Source organism: Dreissena polymorpha, chromosome 2 (assembly GCF_020536995.1).
Source record: "Dreissena polymorpha isolate Duluth1 chromosome 2, UMN_Dpol_1.0, whole genome shotgun sequence".
NCBI classification, from domain to species: domain Eukaryota; kingdom Metazoa; phylum Mollusca; class Bivalvia; order Myida; family Dreissenidae; genus Dreissena; species Dreissena polymorpha.
This window is the reverse complement of record NC_068356.1, coordinates 133,372,083-133,394,896: the sequence shown is the minus strand read 5'-3', so window position 1 is coordinate 133,394,896 and position 22,814 is coordinate 133,372,083. Positions and strand designations below refer to the sequence as shown.

The 22,814-nt window shown below is 33.3% G+C and overlaps 1 protein-coding gene across 1 annotated transcript; it reads left to right on the top strand.

The window, feature by feature from the left end:
• Positions 1-235: 235 nt before the first annotated feature.
• Positions 236-21,802, top strand: LOC127870438 (tachykinin-like peptides receptor 99D). Its single transcript, XM_052413029.1, has 5 exons — positions 236-678; positions 17,442-17,624; positions 18,252-18,402; positions 18,892-19,088; positions 21,195-21,802. The coding sequence occupies exons 1-5, from the start codon at positions 278-280 to the stop codon at positions 21,457-21,459; spliced, it is 1,197 nt and encodes a 398-aa protein (XP_052268989.1). The 5' UTR covers positions 236-277; the 3' UTR covers positions 21,460-21,802.
• Positions 21,803-22,814: the final 1,012 nt, after the last annotated feature.

The following is a 22,814-nucleotide window of genomic DNA, read 5'->3' as shown; positions in this document are numbered from 1 at the left end:
ACCGTGATTTAAGATATATTTATTTCTATGTTTTTTTTCATAATGATTTCTTTACTTTATGTATCCATTTAAACGTGATGCTTCTACAGTATAAATGAAGAGTTTGTACTTATCTGAAACGAAAATCAATTATTATAAACATTTAACACTTAGCTTATTCTAATTTCTGAAATAACTATAATCCCGACTTTACAGACCAACGCTGGCACAATATGTTTAAGCGTGAGTACGGCGAACTTTAAAGCTAGTGCCCTTTGCTCATCTCTGGGACTGAAAGATGTCTGCCTCGAACGCCACTTATACCTTGTCAACGACGATGAACGTTACAGAGATGACACGCGAACCAGAAGACCCATACCAGTTCTTATTACCATGGTGGCAACAGACGATATTCTACTTTGCATTCGCTGCGATTCTGCTGATTTCTGCCGGCGGCAACCTTGTCGTCATCTGGATAGTTTTAGCCCACAAACGAATGCGAACGGTCACCAACTATTTCCTTGTCAACCTGGCTCTGGCGGATTTCCTCATCTCTCAATTAAATCTTCCGTTTACGTTTCTATACTTGTTGTATCAAGACTGGTGGTTCGGAACGTTCTTCTGCAAACTATCGTGTTTTATATCCCCGTGTACTATCTCTGCAAGTGTTCTTACCTTTATGGCCATTTCCGTTGACAGGTAAGTGCGACAGTTTGAATTTGTAAATCATCTACGAATGTTTTATTATAAGGTTTGAATTATTGATCTGTTTGTCTGTTCGCACCTTATCGCAAACTGAAAATTGATTTTTGAAAAATGGCTTACTTGATATTAGCAATAATATTGAACATATTTTATATCAAACGAAATCATTGCTCAAACGTTAATTGCAGTTAGATTCGCGTGTGTGCCGACGTTTTTCATAGCATTTGTTTAAATTAACCTGACGAGATTAATTGTGGAAAATCAATTAAGACATTCCATGCACAACTGCCCATTTATCTGAAGGCTTTGAATAGAGTAACAGTGGACATTGCACATTCTTGTTACAGTGCAATTGAGTACAATATGTTTGATTTTCCCTCTTCATATACCGTGCTGTTTTACATATGCTTGCAAACATTGGCATATGAACAAGGTTTATAACTTTAAGACATGGTGGTTGTTTATTATAATAATTCCACCATGATATTTCTATTTCGACCGATGGTTTATTTTCCTAAGAAATCGACGTTTTCATGATAGTTTTTCAAGAGTAAATGTTAATTACCCATGTAATAACATTTCACTTTGCCATTTTATTACTGGAACATATAATTATATATCCACGCTCTATGTCAACCGCTACATTACTTAAACTTTAATCTTTGATTGATATTGTAGGCAAATGAAACACGTCTCCGGTAATGTCTTTTAAAATGTGTTAATAAATTATGCAATGAAACATGTTGCAATTATACTATTCGTCATCTTCGTATTTTCTCATAACCGATTCTTTTTGTTTTGTGTAAGACTTTTGACGATTGATATTAATAAAAAACTTGTGTACTGTACTAACAATTATAAAGTTACGTTGATTTAAAAAGGCTATTCTCATGAGTGTTTTTCACGCAAGGACCGTGGTTGTAATAAATCAAGTTAACAAGCATACGCTACAAGTCGTCTGATTAATTTGTATGTCTCTTATAGCAACAGCCATTTATATTTTTGTGCGGAACAATTTATTCATTTTTATTTCCCGCAACGATAGCTATTCATACGGCACACGAACACTAATATGGTACATGAACATGTGTTGAATATATTGTCCCACAAAAACAAAGAAGAGCATTTGGTATCTTGTTAGATCTTTAAAACCCGATCACATTCAGCGCTGGAATATTGGCTACTGCTTTAAGGGACATTGATTTGTTATGTGTGAACTTTATTTTTCAACATATTGTACGACATATTCCTTGATTTTGCGTGTCTATGGGCTTTTAATCATGTTCGCTATTTCATTTGTTACAAAATTGACGAATTGGTAAGAAAAACATAACGCTAGATCGAAATCTTTACGTAATGCTTGAAGAATGAGGAATAGTAAATTAAAAACAAGACGTGTTTATGAAACACTATGTCGCCCACATATATTTGACAATTGACCTTGACGGATTACCTTGACCTTGACCATTCACCACTCAAAATGTGCAGCTCCATGAGATACACATGCATGCCATATCAATATCAAGTTGTTATCTTCAATATTGCAAAAGTTATGGCCAATGTTAAAGTTTGACGCAAACAAACCAACAAACAAACAAACAGACAGGGCAAAAACAATATTTCCCCTAGAATAGACTGGGGGGACATAATAACATACACATTGATGACCATTTCATAAAATTGGTACTGCAAAGAAAAATAAAGAAATACAATAACCTAAACATAACATGTGTCATACCCCGGAAGTCATTTTATTAATCACGTCCTGCAAAGCAAACGTTGCAAAAAATATACCTCAACCTTTCATTAATTGATTGATATTAACGAAATATACATTATAATATCGAACATATTGTATTGTATCGCGGAAAGTTAAAAGGATACCGTATGATTAGTTATACGTTGCACATAAAGCATGTATTTAATTTATTATTGATTTGGTTTTATTTATATACTAGCTCGTCTACTAACCAATGCAATATTTCAAGATAGGACTTCTCTTGGCTTAATTATCTTAAGGTATTTATTGGACCCACTTTGCATTCACTACAAGTAGGCATGTAAACTTTTTTTCGCAGCTATTAATACCCGTGTATTTATCTGTATAATAAATAACAATATAAGTGTTCAGACTTTTTCTGTTTGCCAGCGCCCATTTCTCAGTCTATTCTGTATGCAAAATTGGTAACATGTAATCCAACTTATGAAGTTTCTGGAACGCAATAACCTTGTAAAATTACTATATATTAGAATTTAAAAAAAACGCATTAAATTACAGAACATTTGTTTTAAACCGAAATCAGTTCACACGCAGTACGATTGTTTAATATATATATAAAATTAAGCACAAATATGAATACATTTCAATTTATAACTTAAAGTGAAGTTTAATTTTTCCCATATGTTAACTGTAATGTTTCCCAACCAGCTTCGAAGTCATACTAGTAGAGATAACAATACGACTTTTTTATATGACGAAAACATCAACAAATTGTAAATCGAACTTTTTTATACCTTCTAATGAGTATATAGTGATTTAATTATGTACGTGTTTTCAAGTGAGAATCATTTCACGAGTCCTTAAATTAATTAAATACTATATTCGAATTTAACATAATCACCTAGATGGTATTACATTTTCATTTTAATTTTTTTAACGCTAATAGTGAAGATGGTACATTTACATGTATACAAGAAAGAATTGCATGGCTCGAAAAAGTGTATGTTAAACTAGAATCGCATTGTGTCCACAGGTGTCGCTTCTTAAATAAACTGTGTAGTTTTGCGCAGTGAAAATGCACACATGTTTAGGTAAGAGGCAAATGCGCCAGGCGGCGTTGTTCAGTAAAATTAATTGTCAATAATTGATAACAATTCGTTATCGATTTACTGATCTGATATTGATAAGACATACTTGAACATGATGCAAATATATTTAACATTTGGTGTTGTACATTTTAAACGTATTTTATCTAATTGTATGAACATTTAGCTACAAATGAGAGCGTGGGTCGATACTTTAATAGAGGTCAGACGAAAGCAGTAAAGTCACATCTATACATAAAATGCTGGAATCTAATACGAAACAATCATTACTTTCATTATTATGTGATTAGATTACATCTTTGAATAGTGCACGGCGTATATGTAGTATATTTCCCCAAACTTACGGTACATTTCGCATACTTTATCGGCCAATTAGAGGAATGTAATTGGTTCATTATTCCTCGATAACGTTACCTTCGCTCGGGTTAAGGTCAATACATTCTCAATAGCAGATCGGTCTTATATTTAATCGTAAGAAACACTTATCAAGCGGCAGTGCTACGAATAGGTAAATGCCCAGGCAAAGTAAGCAGTACGTGCATTATGTTCGGATATCGTTCTAAAGATGTCTTGTCGCGTATGTTTTGCATGGCGTTAACTTAAACGGCATCCATTTCGTCTATAAATGATGGCAATAAACAGATTCCACCTTCTTTGGTCGATTGAGATTGAAAACATTTTTAACGCAATATTAAAATCTATTACCTTCGCATAGCATTTATCACAGAATGCCGTTCACTCACAAATGTTTCTTGTTAAAGATAATAACTTTTGACTTTCTGAATGAGGAAGCCATTTTCGAGATAAATTGCCTCTTCAATGTATGTTTTGTACGATTCGATCATATAATACAGCAACATGTTTACCAACAGTTCCAGCTGCGTTATTTGTCAATTATGATTAAAACCTAGACAGAAACAATGCAGTAAGTCTCAATTATGAAACCATAACCTGTGTATCCCTTAGATGACCGAAATAAATTAAGTGATTAATATATTACTAAGATGTAAAATGTATATATAAATACCAATGGATATTTAAATAAAATATTTCACAGATAATTTAGCAGTAAATACTTTTTGTGAACATAAAATAGCGTTAAATATAAGGCAAAATCATAATAATGCCCATACACGCCGGGGAAAAATAAACAATATGACATTAAAATAAAAAAAATACAATCAAAAATAAAGTTGGTGTCGGCTCCTTGTAAGTGTTAATTAAAAAGCTTTGACACGTAAACCTGTTTAAGATTCTCTCATACCTCGCATTTACCCAGCAATGTTCAGGAAAAAGTAAGCATACACAAAAAAGATATAAATACATAACAGACACAAATGCACAGTAAGTGATTACGTTTAGGGTTACCGCCTGTGAACGGTCAAAGAAGGAAAAAAATGGTGGTTTCAACCGATTGATTTTTTTAAAGAAATATAAAAAAGTTATAGTGTTGTGCTATTTTTTTAATTGTTCAGTAAATAATTATGTATGCAAATTAGTCCTGCTTTAACGGTAAACTATCAACTGTTAAATTATATGAAAAGGTAAAGATCATGCGTTGATGAGTTATACCACCGTTAGTAATGCTTTGATTCAACTTCACTAACTTAAATGCATCTTTGAAATTAAGTTCGATAACTCTGTTTCTGAAATAAATTGTGGTATGCTGTTAGAATCAAAAAGGAGGCAACGTTCCTCTCACACGATTGGTATTTATTCTAAGTGCACTGCTGTTAAACGTTGCACCTACTTATATTTAAGGTATGGGGTGTCGAATTAGTACTGTGGTTAACAGCTGCAGGATATGTGCAATGGGTCGGAGATCATTTTTCTGAACATAATTAAATTCCAGCGAGTAATCGGTGGATTCGCGAGTTATCATATTTATGTATTGGTGTCGTATTTAAATCAATTATATTTATTTTAATTTATTACAATCGGAGAGCTCTAGGTAATTCCCGTACCGTTAAGGTGCTGTTCATTAGCATATATGTCCGATAATACTTTTCTATACGGACACAGTGCGCGATTAATACCCCCGATACACTGACTCCGTTCGAAGTACGTTCTAAAAAATGTGACTAAACGGGCTCGAACTGTGTGAGAACGAAGTGATCGTAGAAGCAACCTGTTACAAACTGTCTTCGAACTTTGTTGACGGCATGGAACGGGGTTGAACGGGAGAGGTGTTTCAGAACTTTGAGGCTAGTCAAAATTTTCTTCCGATCATCCCGTTGTATAATAAACGTAGTAACAACGTACTGGAAACGGAATGGACGTACTAAGAACGTAACGGAAAGGTCGTACTAAGTTCGGGTTAGGAACGTGCCAGAACGTAGTGCGATCGGACCGAAATTACCTGTAAGATGCCACACAGATCGAGTCCGTTTCTAGTCCGTCCAATCCGTTCTCAGACAGACCGATCCCGTCCGTACTACGTCTCAAGTACAATATTGTTTATTGTAAATACATAGAAACTGTAAGATACGTTCTTACAACGTTTGCAACACGTTCTATAAGTTCTCAGTAAGTTCTTAGTACGTTGTACTCGTTTTAAGGAGTTCGCAGTAGGTTCCAAGTACGTTGTACTCGTTCAATGCAGTTGTTACAACGTTCAAACCGTAAATACAATACGCTCAGACAATGTGCATTTAAATAGAGATAATTGTCTCAAAAATCATCATTTATGATATTAAGTTGAAACATGGACAATCTTGGAGCTGTTGGCTTCGTACATTTTATGTTAGAAACAGGGCAGCAATATAATTTTTTGCTCGGCCGAGAATGAAGGCGGAGACGACACAGAACTTGTTGAGTGAGAAATTGGTTAAAACCAAGGGGAAGAATAGCCGTTGTTCATAATCATCAGCTGATTTGCAGAGCTCCGCTTGAACGACCACGAGTCCTTTGAAAACTTCGTGAAATTCACTCTGCCAATTATTGATGAGCTTTCGGAACGCATCACCCCACTATAGAGAAAAGTGACACCAATTACAGAAAGGCTTTGGAACCAGGAATGAAGCTCGCTATCACTCTCCGTCATCTGGCAACAGGAGATAGCTATGTCACCCTTCAATATGATTTCCGGGTAGCCAGAACCACAATAGGCTTAGTAGTGAGAGAAGTAAGCGATGCACTGGTGATGGAGCTGAAACATGATTATTATTGATTGTCCTGTTGATAGTGACGCTTGGGAACGCGTTGCCGAGGAGTTCAAGACGCCATGGAATGTTCCACATGCAAGTAGAGCTCTGGAAGGGAACCATGTTGCCATCAGAAAGCATCCAAAGACGGGGACGATGTACCATAAATACAATGGCTTTTCTCAATCGTTCTTATTTCATTACAAATGTACGTCTGGTCGCCTCAAAGCGTGAAACTAAATGAAAACTGGCAGGAACGTAGTCGGTTTAATAATCGCCGTGCGGAACGTGGCTGCAACTACGTCCCAAACGTACTAAGAACGTAGTAGGACGGAGTGAGAACTTCCTTTAAACGAGTTACCACTGCACAACGAATAAAGAAGAACTGCGTACGAACGTGATCGAACTGGCTGAGGACGTGCTCGGTCTGACTGGAAACGATGTACCAACGGGGACAATGGGAAAAGTGACTCGATTTGAACTGGATAAAGACGGACTGGCAACGGGATAGGACCGGATAGCAAAGAGCATCACGTAGCGCAAACTGTGTATGAACGTCATTCAATCATATTGTAGATTTTCTTTCTGACCAAAACTACACGTTCAAGCAAGTTCACATCCCGGCCTGCATTTTCTTCAGAACGTGGTCGAACTGTCTAGGAACGTGCTTGGTGTATTGGTTCCTTAACAACGGCAAGAAGTGGCGCTATTCATGTAATAATGATGTTATTATTTCCAAACGCATTGTTCTTTATACAACGTTGTATCAGGTTGGAAGTGATGTATGGTGCCAAATGTCGAATGAACGTCAGAGATAACAGTTTTAATTTTAATTTCAGCATGCGTGACCGCATATCAAATGCAACCCTATCGATTAAACAAATGTCGATATTATGCAAAGTAATTACGTTTTCGAAACCTGCGGATCTAACTGGCGTCAAATCAACTTCCAGAGGTTATGAACCTCTCTGTGTTACGATTTATATGGATATTTTAAATGTATTATATTACTGAAATTTAGAATATTCGAGTAGTAAGTTAATTCGTATCATGTAAAAATTAAAGGTAAACACAAAAGAACATAGCAAGTTACCACAACAATAAATAAGTATTACAATGCTATGATTTTAGAAATATGAATTTGTTAAGCGTATCATTCCATATAAACAACATTTCTATAAAACACCGTATTGTAGTTCATTTAAAGTTTTAACTTATCAGTACATATACGACAGGGCATGCACATGCTAATTAATGAATACTTACACACATATCACATATATTTATCGTATTTAAGGAGAAAGGGCTATGTTCCCATGATTCTAATGCAAATATAACATATTATGTTTTCGGGTAATGGTGCAGCATGTTATAGCAATATATATTTACAGTTTCTGATTTTTGGTATTTAACTGTTTGTTCACATTCTCATAATAAATGAGCTTTCAACTTCTTAAAGTAGATGTCGATTATTTGCAAATTCTTATATGCTAATCCGAGTGCTAAAGAAGTTCGGAGTTTTTCTTGATGAACCATTAACAAAGTAATACATTATCTCGTTGAAAAGACGTAAAGGTAGTATGTATGCAATTCAATCGTTTTTTTCGACAGTTTAGCCATTTCGTAATTGCTCAAAAGAATATTTACACATAGCTTTACTTATTAAACTATTATAACAATTAATTAAGGCATTCACAAGTGCACATTGTAGGATGCAGCTACTACAATATTGGGCATTTTGTTCGTACCAGGATATGCCTCGTCTTTTTTAAGATTTTAGATGGTATAACATATTTATGACCTAAACTACATTCGTTGATGCAAATACGTTATATACTGTTAAGTCCTTACTAATACAATTAATAAGATTGAAGCGCTATAGTTATTTAATCTAAAATGTTATTATATGTAGCATAATCATTTTAAAACATTTACACATTTTATCTTTATTTTAGTTTTATTTTAAGAACCATGATAAGTTAGTTAATTGCTGGCAAAACACCAAGTACTGGAATTACTTATTAATTTAATATTGTAAGAAACAAAATGTTTGACCAATATATTTTCTTGTTGAAATATGTTGCTTATTTACTCGTACATTTGTTTTTTGTCGTTTTATAAGATACGGTTGACAGATAACGTGCTGTTCAATGATAATACATTTTGTTAAAATATTCTTCACAAATATTTAAACGATATCGTTAACCTTATTTCTGGTTTTATTACTATGTTATGTTGGTTGGTTGCGATTTCATTTTCAAACTGACAGTATGCAGATTGACTATCCTCACCCTGCATGCAGGCATAGTTTTGTTGAATCAAATTGTTAACGTGTTCTGCTATTACATTTGGCTGCATTATTTTTTCGAAGGGCGTATTGTCTGCATACGTTCTTGATTAAGTGTTGCATCTGGTAAACAATGCTTATCCTCATGTATAATAAGTTATCTCGTTCGTACTTAATGTTAGGACTCTAGGTATATTTGCTATTATAAAACGTACTTGGAAATAGTAAAAACATTAGGGTGTGGTTTGTCATTACGTACCACAGCCAGGAAACCTTAATATGATATTAGTACCATATATAGCTTTTGTTGTTTATTTGTCATATAACACTTTCCAATTACTGACATCACGCACATAATACACATTCGAGGGATGTTTATTTATTCTAGTTTAATTAACCATTATTAACGACATACACAAATCACAATACTATATTCCATATTTTCACAAGCGCTGATGTTAAACTGCATAGAAATATAAGAAAATTTTGGTGCTCTGGTCTCTCTGTTATCAATGAGTAGTTAAATGATTATCAATTGAAACGTATGTATATTTCTGCTTTACAATTTGAATCGATATAAATTATCATTCTTACTTAAATGTTAAATAAATAACTATATACCATTATTGGAGCTAATTAAAGCCGGTTTTAACACACTGCTTTGAAGAGAACGACAACAGCTTTTTTAAATATTGTTTGTGTAATCGTTGTGCACTGTTTTGTTCTACAACTTCAAAAAGCTTCACGTTATTTTAATTGTACTACATTTCTTTTATTTATTAAAACAACTATTGGTGTTATTTGGATGAAGAATGCGTTGCCATCAATTTGGTTGACAAATGAGAATGGAATCTCGGACACAAATCGGTACAATTTTTTTATATTGTTTACGGCTTTGCTATTTGAAAAAACATTTGTCGACTAGAAGTATAACTTAATGTCTACACGGTGACATAAAGTAGTTAAAGTGTCTTTGTAATTACCACAAAGGTAATGGTTAATTGGTTTATACAATTGACCTTTCGACAGCGAGAGTGAAGCCACGCCCCCCGATTTCAAGGGAGGTCACTCCGCCGAAGTCCGTCATAAAACTGGCTACGCGAATCGGTACGTTGGAAGATATTCACAAAGATTTCGGTCCAAATTACATGAAATGTTTCTATTGCTATCATGTTTTATTTAAAATGTGTTAAATGTAATGTATTAAATAGGTGCTTAGCTCCCCTCAAAGATATAGTACCAGAAAGGCCGTTTACCAAAAAGGCTTCCCAAAAAGTCCGCATCAGTGAACCAAAAACGCCTCATGGTATACCAGAAAGGCCATACAATATTTTTAATATCATTGAATAGTTATGCTGAATATAATTATCATATCTATGAAATAGTCATAACTTTTTTATAAGTCTACTTAAAAGTCGTTAATCTATAGTCAAAGTCGGCCAATTATCGCAAATTATCACATACAGTATGCATTGTCGTTTGTCACAATACTTTTCATTGAGTAATAGATGTTTCAGTTTTTTAATTAAAAGCCGTTAATTTTGCAACCGATGGCAATATTGCAAATGTGGCAAAGGTAAGTAAATTTATTATATAAGAAGACAAAGAACGTTATATTGAAATCCGATATAACACATATCTATAATGCGTTTGGTCAAAATGACCCATGAGCATTGTTATAATCGTGTAACATAGTCAATGTCGTCAAAAAAGTAACATACACAATATATTATTAATTTCCTCTTAAACTATTTTTTGCAATGTTTAAAATATAAGAAGTTGAAAGAATTTTCATGTACAAAAAAAAACTCGCTAATCAGACTGGCTATCAAAGTGTCAAGGGTCATTCACAGTTTGCGGCATCTGTTTTGATAACGGATTAGTAGAAAGCCCACATATGGTGTAAAATGACATTTATTGGCAACTATTGATAATTACATGCGCATTTTAAAATAGTTTCTTAACTTTTAACGATATACAACTAGCTACATTAAATTCGAAAGATTTAAACCGAAAGAAATAAAAATGCTCTATTTTATGTGATATTATTAAAAATTATAACTGATTGTCTTTATTATTACGCATTTCATTAGCATTAATAATCTAGTTAGCAAAGTTTAGAATATTTTTTTATTAGCCGACTGCATTAGAATGTCAAATTTATTTAACGTTAGCCACCTTTGAAAATATGGTTTTAAATGTTCCTTTCTAATTTCTCTATATAGAGGAAAAACAAGTAAAAAGTGATACTCGTTTTCTATAGCGTGTCCGGTGCAAAACTTACATATTCTATTTTCGCGTAGTATCTTATTATGGCGACCTTAGAACAAACGTCGAGGTGTTTTGCTTTCGGGCGATAGCTTAATATGTTGAGATTAAGCTGTTCGTTGAGACGACTACAAAGACGAATCCAACGTTTGCATTTTTTAAGATTAGTACCCGGTTAATGGAACGGAAAAAACGTAGTTCCATCTTTTAACCGTTCTGGATACATTGTGTCTGAATAACAAGTGCCATAACAGCACCTTTTAACCATTTTCTTTTTTTAAAACACAACATTACGTATAAGCTTATGTGACGAACAACGGCGAGTTTGACGGACAAAATGGCCGATAGAAACGGGCCTAATCTATGCAGTAATCTGATTGGTTAATAAGCCTGTCAATCAATCGGCTGTCGAAAGGTCAATTGATGATTTTAGGATTCGCACGTTGCACATTTGTTATAATAATATGTATATATGTATATTCACTACCTTTTAACTTCGTTAATTTTTTTTCTGTCATTTTAACACAAGTGTGTTTTAACTGTATCTCAGCCCTTATTTGTTACCAAACACGACCCATTAAAACGACCATGTATTTTACTTGAATTTACTAGGTGCATTTAAATATAGTATGCAGAAGCAATAACCACGTATGGATATGATATGTATTTGTTTCGGTATAGTATCGCTTGTGATGTGAGCCGTTGCAGTGACACAGTTAATAAGAGTTGTTAATCACAGATATTTCTCGTCTTGCAACATAAAATAATAAACACTCTACATGTGTGTTTCTGTATCCTCTTAACGTCATTCATCAAATATGCATGTTTCATAGGTATCATTCATCAAATATGCATGTTTCATAGGTATCATTCATCAAATATGCATGTTTCATAGGTATCATTCATCAAATATGCATGTTTCATAGGTATCTCCCCATTAACTTCGTCTTTACGTCATAAAACTGCATGTGCTATCAGTATAAAGTTTTCTGTTAAAAGTTCACAACTGTTTTATGGCGACATGCGTCTCCATTGTTACTAAAGGGTTGTTAATTGGAGATGTAACCGACCTGTGGTGTTTTCTGATGGATTTATGTACTGACATCAACGGTATAGAATGCCGGAATAATTTTATTTAAAAGTATCACAATAATTTAAATAGCTCCTGACACAGACCGTAAAATTGGAAAAAGCGTCATATAGAAAGCAATTTTGTGTTGCGTTTGCTTATGTTTTGTTCGCTGTATTTTGTGAGTATTTTCCACATGGAGCTGCATATTAAGCATATTGAAACACTACTGTATTGTTCTACTTATATCTATATCAGTGGTGCATCTGTGTAGTATAATGTGTTTACTATATCGTTTGTATGTTTGAACAATGCTAAATTTATTCCTGAACAATCCCAAACGTATATAATCAACATAAATCTGAGTGTAAATATGTAAAATGTATTAGTTAAGTGTTGCCTCATGTAAACAAATTAACTCATATTACAATAAATGATATATACAATTACTATAACACGCCTTAAGTACATTGGCAATATGTAAAAATGAATATACAAACATGCTTATATGCCACAGATATAACTAAAGAGGATTTTTTTTTAAATGTAGAACAGTAAACAAATTAACATTTTACATACCTCAATATGTTAAACAATACTGCATAATTACAAAGAAACTCAATGAAACACGACACAATTAAATTCCTATAGTTCAAATTCGATTTGCTGAATTTCAAATTGCTCCCCTCAATCTTTTTTTTTTTTTAGAGCATTGGCAAAATAATACATATCGCCAACAGACTAAAACTCCCAAAGTAACCCGTTTGAAGCAGACATGTGAATAAGTAACTTGGCCGATCTTTGATCTTTTAGTTTGCACAGTTGTATTTAAATACTGATTGGCAAGTGTTTACCGGACAGTAGTATTTTCCGGACGTTATAAACTATGTGTATTTGTCACTAATGTTCGCATTAAAAAAGCGTTTTCATTATAAGGACGGTTTGAATGGTGTTTAAAAAGAGGATATAATACAGAAAAATAATATTTTTATATTGAAAGTCCAAAACACATGCGATTGCTTTCTGGGGAAAATAAATGAAGTACACATCCACACCAAAATCCCAAATCAAATTTATAAGCAGCGTACGTTAATAATTAAACTGTCTGATTATTGCAAATATACAATCTACAAAGGATACCTTTATTTGTTTTGAGTTATAAATCCGCAAAAAAAACTAATTTCAACGTGAAAAGAAGCTGTTGTGTGCAAACCTTTCGGAGCCTCTTTGATGCACATGCGCGCTATTGACATATGTTTAGTTTACATCGTCATATAGGCGAAACACCAAAAATGCTTATTGTAAATATTTGCAGTTGAAATCAAACAAGTATTGAAACCATCAGGAAATAGACGCATACTTTGTCCGGAAAACAGTATATGGTGCGAATTGCATAGTTCACACGCATGAATAAAAGGTATATAAACAGAATTGCAAAATATATTAAATTAATGTTTTAATTATTTTCGCTAATCTATATAACTTACATAAACCATGTATAATTTGTCCGTCATTGAGTAATACTGCTTACGACAATTCTAAATGTGACTACATTTACTACGTTCAATACATACGTTATTCACTTACACTTGATGTATTATATGAATTAAGAACACAGCCAATCATCAAGCATTTACATAGCCCTGCTAAATATAAATATGTGACGTGCTATGATTTGTTAATAGGTAAATACGTAGAAAAAAACCCAAATGATATCAAATATATATACTTGACATTTGCATTTATTTGGCTTATGCAAACATCGAACACAATCCATGTGTCATGTGTCCGTCATAGAGTACAACAAACATAAGTACACATGACACAAAAATCGAGTGTCAGGAATATCTCGCTTTTGCAGTCGGTAGACAAATTCACTGAAAATCTATTGCATCTAACATTGAATCAATTGTGACGCAAATCAATAGCTTCATCATGTTTGGTTAATCTGCCACATGGTCCATCAGTATTTATAAGCAGTACTACTGCCCTAATACAATAGCATCTTCTGTGCATAATGGTATGTGCAATCTGATCAACATTCTCGTTATGAAATCCATCTAATGTATATAATATCTAATATTGAAGTAACCGATTTATTAATTGCTTAACATTTAATTCATATATCAATGTGTCTATAAACATCTTCTGAAATCCTGTATTTAAAATTAAAAGTGCGAAACAGAATCTCTGTAAGTATTTTGTATCAGTTAACTTTGATTTTGATATTGACTGTGTGCACCCCTTTTGATAAACATGTGTATTATAAACCTTTCAATAATTGCGAACATACGGAAGGTCTTGTTTGGCTAGTTACCAATATGTAAAGTATTGCATTTATAATTTAATACAGAACATAAACTATAGTTACTATATCATTTTACATCATTTTATATAATATATCATATCAAGATGGATTGCGTACCATGGTAATCCGATGAATTAGCAAACGACGTTAATATAAATGCTATCATAATGATTTTCGTTTACTAATGGACAAACATACTTCCGTTCTTAGCTCGCCCACGACGCCCAATATTTTGAGTTCGTTCATTCATTTTGCGAAAAACAATGAAGGTTTATTTAATCAATGTAGATGTTTGCACGCCTTCAAAATACTACAAAATATATTATTAACTCTTGTGACGAGTTTTTCTCAATTCTTCAGGCAACTCACTAAAAGTTGTCGGCTAAGCGTAGCCTTAATGTAAAGTATTTCTTGATAGAGCGGTGAAGTTTGTTTATTTTACTGTAAGTTTCATATCTAATGAATTTTTAAACCAGCTTGTATAACGTTAACACAAATGAATTAAAAAACACAACATCGTTTGATTGTGCGTTAAACATTCGTCTAATTTGCATTACAATACCTCGGCTACGCATTCGTCTGTCCATTCCATGTCCCTTGGTTAAATGACCATGTTTTACGAATCGACACTGAAATTGTGTCAGTACATCTTGAGGCCCTATATCAACCCCAGTAAATCTAACTTTACTATTTTTAATTGAGATTTAACATATTTTTGTCTAATCGTTATATGTAAATAATGATCATAATCTTTAAAAAAAATGTGTGTATGTGTTTTCAAATTAAATTTAATTTAAATATTCAATGTAAATGGCAATAAAACAAAAGTAACTTCTATTCGGTACAAGTCAACACGATTGAATGTCGATGTACATTTTTGGAAGTGCGGTGTCGCTTTAAATTCACCGTCAATTAAGCGTGTGTGGATGTCTTCCAGTTTCCATTTATACCAATTAATAAAAGCATAGCCTTATGTGCGTGTAAAAGCAAAGTTATTCTTGACTTTCATTCCTGTTTAGTTTTTGTATTTAGTTCACGATGTAGATTATAAGATCATTTAGTCTCATGCACATACATAATTTGCATTCATGTGTTCTTAATTAATAGCTACTAATATTACTAAATGCCCTTTTTAGATATATAATATGAATTATCGATGTAGCGATCCGGGAAACACAAATTCGATGCCTATGCAACACACACAATCAAATCATTTTATAAAAAAACACATTTAAACAAAATAAGTTTCTTAATTAATTATTGTTTATAGAACGAAATAATGCGTGATCGGAAATCTCATGGTATATTGTGTTACGTTCTATAAGATCGCTTTTAATTATAAAAAATTAAATAACGAAATATTGTTTTATTGTTACTTTTATGAATATTGCAAAACAAAAATTCATCCTTGATATAACAATAAGCAGACGAATGTGTAGACACTGACCTTCTAATGTCAATAAATTGCTACATACGAACGTTTCCCGGAGTTTTTCTTAAAACATTTAGGTCAATTGTTTTTTACAATCATGTATATCATTTATAAGTTATTTTAAAAAGAACATATGTTTGATGTTGACAATGTAGCTGGGAAATTGAATACAGGTTACAGATGCCGCCTATACCCGGTATACATGTATTAGAATACAAATCTTAAATAAAACGTTATGGTCGCATTCAGTAAAATAGTTGTTAATCCAGACAGAACAAACCAATACTGGTCTACTATGCACTTGGTATGGATGCTAGGCACCTTTGTTGTGATAAAGGTAAGACGCGCGAAAACTAATTTGACGCTAGATGCAATATGATAAAAAACAACACTAATGACGCAATGCATGTTATGTAATTTCACAGTATTTGATGTATTATGTGTACCGCAACTATGTGATCACGTTATTTGCATCAGAAATGTGTATGTACGTGCGATGTTCATAAGTACGCATGTCGCTTATAAGTAACAAAACAATACAGACGTCGCGACTTTCGCTCAATAATGTTCCTATTATTCTATATGTATAGACTATTATGCTAGGAATTTTATTAATTCTATGATAATAATGTTATCTTAATATAACAATGGTTTCGTCTATCATTCTTATAGTTTTGCATCAATCATATTTAAAATAATGTCGACATCGACACATGTAAACTCACACTTGAATTAACACTTTTGCTGTTGATTAGATTATATTCAATAGATACATATAAGCATACTTGATATATTCTCATTTTCTAATGACTTGATTTGCAATAAACCTGTGTATTTTTGTAAGTATGTTTGCTTATAATAGCGTATGGTGTGTAATACCTCACGGTATAGATTAATAACTTATAGTATATACTAGCTCATGATATATTGACTTAGCACTGAAGATATTTTGCCATTCCAATCTTGCCTGCGAACACAATTGAACTTTAAATAAACATATACACATCTCGCCATTGAAGCGCACAAAATGTTATATTTTGTAAAACATAATTTGTAAAAATGCAAGTGACGTAACTTATATGCATGTCAAAATATTATATCTTTAATATCGTTTACGTTAAACGGAATTACACAACATAATTGATGTTATACATCAAATCGCTAACAGCAGCTAATTGTCATTAAGTATATTATGACATTATTTTTATTATTAATATTTCCGTCTTTATTAGGCAGCATTTTCAAATGTAGTTTCATGTGTTTATGAACATATATCGAAACCAGAGCGATTAACAATCTGAAAATATATTATAATGATCACGCTCAATAAATTGTGAACTCAACTCATTGTTAACCACATCAAGTAGTTTTGAATTTTTTTAGTAAGTTGAAAATGGATTAAAGATTTGTTACTGTCATTTCAGATACATCGCCATTCTGTATCCGCTGCGACCACGCATGCCAAAACGTCACGTGATTTTGGCCATAATTTTCATCTGGCTCTTCTCCATAGCATTGGCATTACCTAATCTAATTTACTTTGAAACGGCAACTAATCTTGCCGGTACGATCTGCTTTATCACGTGGCCAATAGAAACGGATCTAGCGTAAGTATATTGCAGGTTTGCGTCTGTATTAGCATATACAATCCCAATTGTTAACTTTGTGAGTTGAGGTCAATCGTTCACGTGAATCAAGATCTGTGCCGTTCTTCTAAAAGCGCTGCTTAAAATGTAGAACGACGTTTATGTATTTCTATGTGAATCTTAATTCAGGTTAATTTATTGCTTTATGGAAAATTATAAAAACTGGTATTGTCAATTGCTTCATATTCCACAGTCTAAAACTTCATATGGGTATAATCTAAAATTGCGTTTAAATGTATTCAATGTTACCGTGTTACTCTGTAATTGTGACAAAAGCAAACGAATTTATTTAGATTTCATTCGGCACGTAATATAATAATATTAACATATTTTCCGCGATGTTCGTAATGTAAGCATGGTCTTTTTTGTTTCCCATTTTATAAGAAATTAAAAATAAATAATGGCATTCTGTTAAAAATACATTGACAACTACTATGTCGAAATATGCTATATGTTATAATAACACTCTCGTTATATACAATAAGAATAAGGATTAGACACTGCTTTAAGCAAATCTTCCCTTTATACCGTTTATGTGTTTTCTTCTGATGTAGTTTAATGACCCTACATTTACCACACACGTTTCAGGTATAACTACCTTCTTCTTGTACTGAACTACCTGTTACCGTTGCTCACCCTTGTCTCCGCCTACTCGCGCGTTGGGATGGAGCTATGGGGAAGCAGGGCTATTGGGGAGGAGACGTCAATCCAGACAGATAGGGTCAAGTCGAAACGAAAGGTATTATTCTAATTATTAGACAACTGAATTGACATATAGTACATTTTTAATCATTAGATCCGATTAGGGTATGTCCAAAAGATAGATACCAGTTATAGTGCACTGTACTTATAGAACAGATAAGAGCAAGGCCGAAACTTTTATGTGAAGAACTAAAGCTTTCGGAAATACAATATGTCGAAACGAAAAGTATTGTACGATTGAAAGTGTATTTGTGTTATTATTTAAAATATTAAAGTTAAGAATAAGTAGGAACTTTATCTAAAGAAAAGACATGTTAAAGTCTGTATAATAGATTCACATTATTGTCAAGTTTAAAAAAGGTAAGGGACACAAAGAGCTGTCATTTTTAATACATGTAGTTACAAATTTACGTTTTAAAGTTAACGACGCTGTTTGTTTTCACTTATGATTTAATATAACATGTACATGTTATATACATGATGTTTAATAATAAATGCTTCATAGCGTTGTATTTTATATTTGTAGGTGGTTAAAATGATGATCGTGGTGGTTCTGATATTTGGTATATGCTGGCTACCAATGCACGCATACTATCTGCTGACCAGCCACTACAGATCTATAACCGAATACAAATACATCCAACAGATCTACATAATCATCTATCTGATGGCCATGAGTAACTCCATGTATAACCCGATAATCTATGGGTGGATGAATTCTAGGTAATAGCTACCTATTAACAATACATGCCCAATAAGTACACATAGTCTGGAGCGAGCGTTTCAGGTATTATTAATCTAGTTACATATTGCAGCATATTTAGGATTGTTTGATTAAATAACCATAAGGCGCCAACATTTATCACTAACCTCACCGACCTTAATTGTCAACTGTTGAAGTGTTTCGGTGTCCGAATTAACCAATTTGAAACGATTTTTAGACTATTATGAAATGAATCGTAAAGCTGTAATAAGCAAAGGCGCCTCGACAGTTATGTCTTAAATGATAGTTTACGTATAAAATTACATTTCCCTTCATTTTTAACAATGTATTATTTGCTGAAACACCATATGTTGTATGTATGTATTCAAATTCTGAAATATAAAAGTATTTATTGGATTTGAGTCTAATCTGTATTATCAAGGTATAACTTTCGATCTATTTCGCAATATTGAATCCTAAGAGTTAAATACACGTTAAAATAAAAAGCGAGATTATCTTCATGGAGATTCGGTAGAATTCTGCCATGTTTGTTTTTTTATTAAATTAGAAGATTCTCGCGCTTCGTATAAATAAGTGAGCAACAATATTGGCCAAAATATCTACCCAAGTGTTGGAGGTGTTTATATTAGAAACAAAGCGCTGCACTTCTTCCATTAACATCAGCTCGATTATAAAATATGTATAAGCTTTAAAATATATATAAACATTAATAGCTGTTATGGCTTTCATTTAGTCAAGTAGAGACTTTTTTCTTTGTCTCCAATTGCTGTTCCAATTCCTAGAAAGAGTCTATCACAGCACGTTGCGTCTTCTATACATTGCATCGGGCGTGCATGCCTGTACGTTTGTACTGTATTCTACAAGGACAATGTCAGAACATGTCTGAACAAAATAAATGTAATATTGTATGTCAAATTATGTTGAAAGCTTTAAAATTGGAAACTTAACATTATTGTTTTAACATATATGTTCTTTGTATATTTCGACTTTTAAGTTCAAAATCAATTTCTCAATTTTATACCAGGAGCTTATGATATTCAGGTATTTATACAAATCGCGAATTTATACAAAAATTAACAAACATATACTGATCGTCAACAAATAAAAATGTAAATATTAACTACAAACCTTGAACATAGGTTTTACCAATAAATTAACAATCTAACATTTGCATAGTTCTGAACAGCACTTTGCGACTTCCGTCCTCTTGACAATGGACTAATTGGCCTCAAATTAATGTGTTGCTACAGCCTTAGCCTTTCAATTTTGTTGATTCAACATCCATTATTGCTTCAAGGTCTGTGATTTATTTAATAGTACCAATGGCAACACGAAAACTACACTGAAATCACAGTATATCAAATTAATGTTTGGCTTTCAATATACGTGATCCTTTCTACGAATTAGTATGACTATTAAATCTAAAATATTGTGTATGATCAACTGTTAAGTCATGTGCTTGAAAATAAATACAATTTATATGAAATAAATTTTAACATTGTAAATGAGCAGATATTGTTTACGTCTTTTGACGAAGCATATAATGGGAACAACGTTTGCGATCGGATTGATTGGCGGCGTTATGCTACATTACTCAGTGTTTATTGAACTTTGACCAAACTGTCTAAATCAAAATGTGTACATTAAATGGTGGCAAACATTGACAGCCAGGATATCGGCAACGGACATTTCAGAATTATTGATCTTGTATTGTAAATACAAAAGCAAAATTTTCTCTTTGCGCTCACTCACTCATACAGACATCATCGAATCTTCACACATATTTCATGAACATCATTATTTCAGATAACAAGACTTAAACTGTTGATAACAAACCAATTCGCTAATGGGACTTTATTGTTATTGCCCTTTATAAAAGAGTCAAATTCGAAATTTGCGTTCTCTTACTGAAACTGTGTTTATCGAATATTCGCCAAACTGTCTGTTTGTTGACCTCAAAGTAATAAAATGTTCAATAACAAGCTTATCTTATTCGGCAATTCATCGTTATTGTCTTTGGTATATATAAACACAGCGAAATTTGACATTTTATATCCGTGGCGATATATGATAGATAATAAAACCCAGTGTATATCTGCTTTCAGATTCCGGGAGGGGTTCATTCACGTGTTCTGCTGTTGCCCGTGTCGCCGTTGCAAGAGGTCGAGGACCCAGCTTCGCTTGCGTCGAACGCTCTTTCCAAGCGCGACGAGGGCTATGTCCGAGAAGTATGGCCCCGATCGAAACGGTTCAACGATGCACACGTTGACGGAATACGTGGACACGGAATCCTACGGCACACGACGCAGCAATCAAAGCCAAAGCACCGTTCGCCGAGGATCACCTAGACGGACAGATTATGTGTTGTGAAAAACCAGGCCACAAAAGTGAACATTTTGATATAAAACTAATATGATGTATTGCTCGATAACATAAACAGGTTCGTGTTGGTGAGCTCCACTAAGGATCATGCGTTGAAAAGCCTCATACGAAGGAACTGAATATTCTGAATACACATCCTAAAAGGTTGTACATTCATTCAATTTGTTGTTCATTAAATTGATTACTTTTTAATATGACCAGAGCTTAATATTTGAAAAATAATCCGAAATGAAACTAGTGATAATTTTATGTGTGATAAAAACTTGGTTATAAACGTGTGTTAATATGTAAGATGCACTCATATACATCATGTTACTGTTGTAATACTTAAACGTGCTTGCAAAATGTGACATGCGAATTTAAAACATATGTCACTCTGACAACAAAGGTGACAATAGTTTGAAGTACAGTTTGTGTTTGTTTCATCTAAATTTATTGTGATTGTATTGTTATTTATTTCTTATATGTAGTAAACATTAAAATTCGTACGTGTGCAGATTGGGAAACAAATATAATTGTGTCTTGTTGTGAGAAAACTGGGCATAATGCAAGTGCGTAAAGTGTCGTCCCAGATTAGCCTATGCAGTCCACACAGGCTAATCAGGGACGACACTTTCCGCTTTTATAAGATGTTTGGTAAAAAGGGACTTCCTTTGAACGAAAAATACCATACAGGCGGAAAATGACGTCACTGATAAGCGTGAACGGACTGCAGAGGCCAATATGGGACGACACTTTAAGCACATGCATTTTGCCCAATTTTCACAGAAAAAAACGTAATTGATATCAAAATACAGATCCGTCCGATGTCAGGTACTGTGCATAATACTTATTAGTGTTGCTGTTGTTATTTTCCGTATGGAATGAGTGATGTATTGGACGTCATCATTGATGACGTTCATTCGAACGAATGATAAAGGGGGCTAAGTTTCATTAAGTTGGTGCATATAGCCGCGATTTGAGGCGCTTGAAAACTGGTCGGCAACTTTTGCTGAAATTTGACATGTACACGAAGAAGAATGCGATCTACCTGTTGGCGTAGGCTATATACCTGGAAAAAATCAAGTTTTTGATTAAATCACGAAAAAGTTTCGCAAGTTTGACAAAACCGGAAATACAAAATGCGGTATGTGGATATACCGAATCCCTACCGAAATTCCCGAAATCAAACTTTGATAAAAACAATGTTTCATTAGTGATTTCAGTGTATTTCGCAACAATCTATAAAATTAAAATACGCAGTTTTTCGATAAATAATCAATATGAATGGGGATTTCGTGGGATCTCGGGGATACCTGGGGATTTTGGTAATTGCGGGAATGTCGGTATTTTTTCACACCCGT

What these genes read in the sequence shown, in the direction of transcription:
- LOC127870438 (XM_052413029.1), top strand. Translation starts at nt 278, where the DNA reads ATGTCTGCCTCGAACGCCACTTATACCTTGTCAACGACGATGAACGTT. An exon ending in ATGGCCATTTCCGTTGACAG is followed by an intron (nt 679 to 17,441) that starts GTAAGTGCGACA and finishes CTGTCATTTCAG; the next exon opens with ATACATCGCCATTCTGTATC. An exon ending in CCAATAGAAACGGATCTAGC is followed by an intron (nt 17,625 to 18,251) that starts GTAAGTATATTG and finishes CACACGTTTCAG; the next exon opens with GTATAACTACCTTCTTCTTG.